This window comes from Antedon bifida, chromosome 9, assembly GCF_963402885.1.
Source record: "Antedon bifida chromosome 9, ecAntBifi1.1, whole genome shotgun sequence".
Classification (NCBI taxonomy): Eukaryota; Metazoa; Echinodermata; class Crinoidea; order Comatulida; family Antedonidae; genus Antedon; species Antedon bifida.
The window spans coordinates 2,941,263-2,946,910 of record NC_136234.1 but is presented as its reverse complement, the minus strand read 5'-3'; the positions used below and the strand labels follow the sequence as shown (position 1 = coordinate 2,946,910).

Sequence of the window (5,648 nt, the reverse complement as noted above, 5' to 3'; positions counted from 1 at the left end):
AACATTTCACATGTTACGCGTGGCCCTATAATTAACGCGTCTAGATATAAACACGTACGTATTTTACTAACATTTTACATGTTACGCGTGACCCCTTAATTAACGCGTCTAGATATAACACGTACGTATTTTACTAACATTTCACATGTTACGCGTGTCCCTATAATTTTAACAAAATTACGTACGCATTTTTCTACATGTTACATATCACGCGTGTACCCTAAACGTGTCTAATGTAACCGCGTAGGCCTACATATTTTATAACGTGTCACATGGTGTATGTGCCTCCTTGATTTACACGTCTAGTTATAATAAGCGCGTTCGTTTATCAAGATTTTATAAGCATTATACGTAATTTGAATTTGTTTTAGTCGTTCAATTTGTAAAATTGCCTCTTTAAATGTTTATTGCACTGCAAGTCATTGATGATCACGTGGGGGAAATTATGCATTAATAAGTGTGAGCCGTTATGCATAACGTCATTTTAAGACAAGTGCTCCACAAACACGATGAGTAGAGAGACGTCGCATAGTTGATTGGTAAGTTAGGTTGTTTCTGTTCATTTTTCATTTTTATATGCCACAAATTGTACATACGCATGTTGTACATGTAATGTTGTTCGATGTACGATAGGCCTATATATTCTTATGAATAAAGTTAATTTTGATGTTATTATTGGTTTCGAGAAAATAAATTTCTCTACGAGATCAATATCATTTTTACTGATAGTGATATTGTATTATTTAATTCGAATAACAAATCTTATATCGAATGTTGTTAAAAACTTTGATCTAGATATTTAATATTTATTCGTGTACATTTGGTGTCATTCAACGTTGCTAATTGAATAATCAGTTAGTGAAATATATTATTCAACGGATTAACTTCTCACCTGATGGTCTGTAGAATAATAACCTATGCTCTGCATTGTCCGTCTTACTACTCTATGCCATTTTTATAGCAAACATTGAAATGTTTACCAATAACCCAATATGTATGCATAAAGTCGTGGATGTATAATATGAGGGCATTACAATTATCAATCAATCATCACCCTAGAAAGACCTATGGACTGTAACGAATGTGTATAGTCAATATTAAATAGTTAATAGTTGATATCTATCAAATGTTTACATCAAACGATGTTTATTTAATGTTAGGCATAGCTGTGAAAAGTGAAGACGATGGCAGCCGCACTCGGTGCAGTCAAATCGTTGTCATCAATCACACCAGATGAGGGCAACCAGCTGTTAGAGTTCGACTCAGCGATTGTCATGATACAGTCACGGCTGCCTGTGCTACTAGCATTACTTGCTATACTACGAGATACGTTTGGTAAATATTAAACCGAGAATAGCAATCTTTAATACACAATGCTGACACTATAACACGTGGTGCATTCAAAGTCCTTAGGGGCATCCTGGTCACTTAGTTAGCATAACTATAATGGAAAGTGGACTCAGTTTAGGAACTTTGTAATCTGTGAGCTGAGCGTTGTCTAAAGCTCTGTCTACACACTCAAACTGTATGCGACAAAAACATGTGCCCATATATGGACATGATGTCATATCACTACCATATTTGGGCATATCACTATACCATATTTAGGCACATCACACTTTTTTTAAAGGGAGTTGACAAGTGAGAGAATTCGGATGATCCATCGCGTACTCATATTACACGTCCTTGCGTTGCGCCAAATTGCGTCGTATTAGTATAATTCAGTTTAAATGGGTAATGATCCCGTCCTTGCGTTGCGTCAATAGGAACCAAGCTTTATGAAAGAGTGACTGATTGTATTGCTTTGTTTTTCATAGGTGACTCTGGTACCAAATGCTACCCACCCGAATACGTCAGTAACACAGAGAGTGTGAAGTATATCAACGCATACTGTACATACAGAGAGAACGACGATCTCATCGGCTACCACGAATTCGTACCCTTCTCGTTCACTTTACAGGCTGTTTTAATACAAATTCCTATACTTATATGGATCGCTTGCGGCGGTAGAAAAATATCAATGGTGGCTATGTGGTTTGCTAAATGTTGTAGAGAAATTTGTTCAGAAGCCGAATTCCCGATCAAGTCTGACACCGTCGCCGATGAAGACGACGGCGGTGCAAATAGCAATGATCGTAGAAACTGGCCTAAAGTACATTCAATCATGCAATGTTACATAAACGAATGGTCTGTGTCCCGTACATATGTTTCAGCGTATTTCTTGTGTAAGGTCCTACTTTGCGGCGCGACGTGTGCGTCTCTGACTTACCACTACCTGTTGCTACGAGTCACCATTGAGCCTTATTTTCTTAACAACGAATTTTCTTGTGACGTAGAAGACTTGAATACAACGATAAACTGTATCAAACCGTACGAAATATTCAACCAGATTTTGATTATCATTGATCTTGTTCTGTGCCTTGCCCTACCACTTGTCGTGATCATTTTAAGAGAATCTCGGTTGCTTTTAACCATGTGCTGCGGATGGCAAAAGAGCATCTCAGATTTTATACCTTTCTTAGAGATTCCAAAAGGAGCATTAAGATTTAATAATACAAATATACTGGCAATGTACTACAAAGAAAATATTGGCCTAGACGAGAAATACGTTCAGAAGATATTAGTTCCGTGGAAAACGTCAGTGGCAAAGACTAATGAAGTTTGTTTGAACGAACTTTGTACTACTGAGAAAACGTGTTTTTGATAATCGCCATGCCATTGTTTGGTCTCGGCTCAAGTTTTAACAACTGTTCAACCGTACCTCAATACATAAAGTAAAACGCAATAATATGCCACCTGACGTGCATTACCGCAATCACATAAAACGAAGAAAAAAACACGTTAGTAACACATGACGTGCATTAGCGGTTTAAATATCGACATGACAGCGCTGAGCATAATATTTACGGGATGAATTTTGATAGTTGTGTATGTTAAATAAAACCTCATTTATTAATGTGGGCTTGTAGTATTTGTATATAGTATTTCGATTAAGCAACACTTGTATTCGATACCTATTTAATGAAGACATGTTTTGCAAATACATTTTCATTCTAATAAACCAGTATATGTGAATGAGACTGGCTCAGGTTAGTCCAGTGTGATCTATATCAAGTTCTAATTGTATTAGGTAATCCGAATAAATATAAAGCACAATTCAGATGACGTTTTAATGTGTTATCATTCAGTGTGAATTGGTTTAAATAGTACTGTTATCTCGGCCATCCAGGGTAGGCCTGGAATACAACAATTGATACGCGACACAATCCATAATACGGTAGTAAAAATACAATACTTTAAAAATAACAGATTCGTTCGTTTCAATTACGATCCTGAATACAGTAGCGTCACACTTTATGTGCGCGCTAGGGCCCAACTTAAAAATAATTATAAATTGTAATTGAAATCCAAAGAAATACCACTGAATATATGTAACAATTAAATTGAAATAAATAGATCTATACATTTTGTTTAGATACCGTAACGGCATTTTTGACTGTAATATAGAAAAATATCATGAAATGCACTTTTTCAATATGTTCACACGGTGGACTGTTTTGAGGAAGTAAAATAAATGTTTAATCACTTAATTTCTGCCACCGAGTTAGCAGTTGCTGTGAGTAAAAATTGTCTCATCACAATTTAAAAGTGACAGTATTGTATTCAGTGTATCAAAGAAGTTTTTATAACTAATTCTGCAAGTTAACCAACGTATTTAAGGTAAGATTATGACATCAGGAATGTAAGCGTAACTGTTTGTGTTTGGTGGGAAAAAAACTCGGGCTTACTGGAAGACTGTCTGGTTTATTTATTTTTACCAATCTTACATAAAAGCAAAAGTCCAATTAGTATTTTTAGATGTGTTGTTCCCCAAAAACATGAAAAATGAAAGTTAATTAAATCAGACTTTGAATATGTTATTTTGTAGTTTTAAGGGTTAGGTTAATCACTTTCGTAGAAAAAAAAGGCGAAAAAATAATGTTTTTACTTATAAAATGACAAAATAAAATCAACCAAAAATCCATTGGCTGGCAGCCAATTTGACTATTTTTGGTCACAGGGATAACTATGTGACATTAAAATGGCATATTCAACAGAAATTTTTTTCATAATTATTTTTTCAGGGGGACAATACATATTTAAGTAAATAAAAAAAATTAAAATCTCTATTTTGTGTTGTTGATTATGTTTTGATGTTTAGGCTTAACAAATACGGAGGATGGCAGACGCATTGGGAGAAGTCACATCTTTGTCATCGCTCATTTCATATGAACACCAACTTCTATGGTTTGACTCGGTCATTCTTATGTTACAGGCACGGCTGCCTTTGCTACTAGCTGCACTGGCTTTAATACGTGACACATTTGGTAAATAGAATGAAATTATACATAGCATTTTGATTCTTGTTATCGTTCTTTGATTCGAATTCTTCCTCATGGCGTGATAGTATTAATATACCGTACTAGAGGGTACGCGCACTTACCCGAGTGTGATTCCTTTTTGTTTCTTTTCATAGGTGAAATGTCGATTACGAATTGTTACGCACCCGATTTCACTGGAATAGAGAACAAAGCCTTTGTTAACGCATATTGCAAGTACAGGGAAAACCTAGGAATACTCGGATACCACGAATTCATACCTTTCACCTTCACTCTCCAAACTGTTTTAATACAGATCCCCGTACTTGCCTGGATTTCCTTTGGTGGTAGGAAAATGTCAATGGTGGCTGTGGGGTTCGCCAGATATTGTAAAAAAATATCCGATTATGAAGCCGCCAAAATCAATACTGCTGATGCTGATGCTAATGCACCGTTGGCTGAAACGGACAGACCTAATTTTAATGCAATCGTTAAAGATTATGTAGACGAATTTTCTATATCTCGTACGTATTTTACAGCTTATTTTGTTTTTAAAATTCTACTTTGCATTGTGACAGTTTTGTCTCTGTATTATCACTGTCATATGGTAAAAGTCACAATTGAGCCAAATTTTTTTAATCATAAATTTGAATGTTACGTAGAAACCTTAAACGTAACTGTCATCTGCGTCAAACCGTACGAAATATTCAACCAGATTTTGATTATCATTAATATAGTGATATGCCTTGCAATACCCCTTATTCTGATGTTTTTGCGTGAACCGTATTTGCTTTTTAAAATTTACAATGAAAAGCAGAAACAAATCTGGGATTTTGTACCTTACCTTAAAAAAGAAGAAGATAAATCCACGTTTAATAATACGAATATACTCCTAATGTACTACGTCGAAAATATGGGCCTGGAAGAGAAATACGTTCAGAAATTAGTAACAAAAAAGAATGAGGCGGAGGCGGAGGCGGAGGCGAAGGTGAAGGCGGAGGCGGAGGCGAAGGTGGAGGCGAATGCGAAAATTAGAAATAAAATAGAACCTGGTGAGAACGAGAATGTGGTGTAGAGCTAGTGTTTCTGTTTACAGTTTACAGTTTCGTAATAATATTTTGTGTTTTAATGTGTTGAATGTGACATAATTTCAATTATTATTTATTTAGATTAATACCTATACTAAATCGTTATAAATGTAATTTAGTTATTTTGATACGTCATTCGATATTAATTGAATTTATTAATTATACCATTAATATAAACGAGGATTACAGAACAGAAGGATAT

General features: G+C 35.2%; 2 protein-coding genes across 3 annotated transcripts; both read left to right on the top strand.

The window, feature by feature from the left end:
* Nucleotides 1–440: 440 nt before the first annotated feature.
* LOC144851907 (uncharacterized) lies at nucleotides 441–3,102 on the top strand. 2 transcript variants are annotated; one of them, XM_078709564.1, is made up of 3 exons: nucleotides 441–539; nucleotides 1,161–1,335; nucleotides 1,818–3,102. In XM_078709564.1, exons 2-3 carry the CDS (start codon nucleotides 1,185–1,187, stop codon nucleotides 2,702–2,704), a joined length of 1,038 nt encoding a protein of 345 aa, XP_078565690.1. In that variant the 5' UTR covers nucleotides 441–539; nucleotides 1,161–1,184; the 3' UTR covers nucleotides 2,705–3,102. The 2 variants fall into 2 exon arrangements, with proteins under 2 accessions (XP_078565690.1, XP_078565689.1); XM_078709563.1 differs by having other exon boundaries at nucleotides 498–548; nucleotides 1,167–1,335.
* A 499-nt stretch (nucleotides 3,103–3,601) lies between these two features.
* On the top strand, nucleotides 3,602–5,433 carry LOC144852331 (uncharacterized). Its single transcript, XM_078710113.1, has 3 exons — nucleotides 3,602–3,720; nucleotides 4,202–4,367; nucleotides 4,517–5,433. Exons 2-3 carry the CDS (start codon nucleotides 4,220–4,222, stop codon nucleotides 5,431–5,433), a joined length of 1,065 nt encoding a protein of 354 aa, XP_078566239.1. The 5' UTR covers nucleotides 3,602–3,720; nucleotides 4,202–4,219.
* Nucleotides 5,434–5,648: the final 215 nt, after the last annotated feature.

What these genes read in the sequence shown, in the direction of transcription:
- LOC144851907 (XM_078709564.1), top strand. Translation starts at nt 1,185, where the DNA reads ATGGCAGCCGCACTCGGTGCAGTCAAATCGTTGTCATCAATCACACCA. An exon ending in TATACTACGAGATACGTTTG is followed by an intron (nt 1,336 to 1,817) that starts GTAAATATTAAA and finishes TGTTTTTCATAG; the next exon opens with GTGACTCTGGTACCAAATGC.
- LOC144852331 (XM_078710113.1), top strand. Translation starts at nt 4,220, where the DNA reads ATGGCAGACGCATTGGGAGAAGTCACATCTTTGTCATCGCTCATTTCA. An exon ending in TTTAATACGTGACACATTTG is followed by an intron (nt 4,368 to 4,516) that starts GTAAATAGAATG and finishes TTCTTTTCATAG; the next exon opens with GTGAAATGTCGATTACGAAT.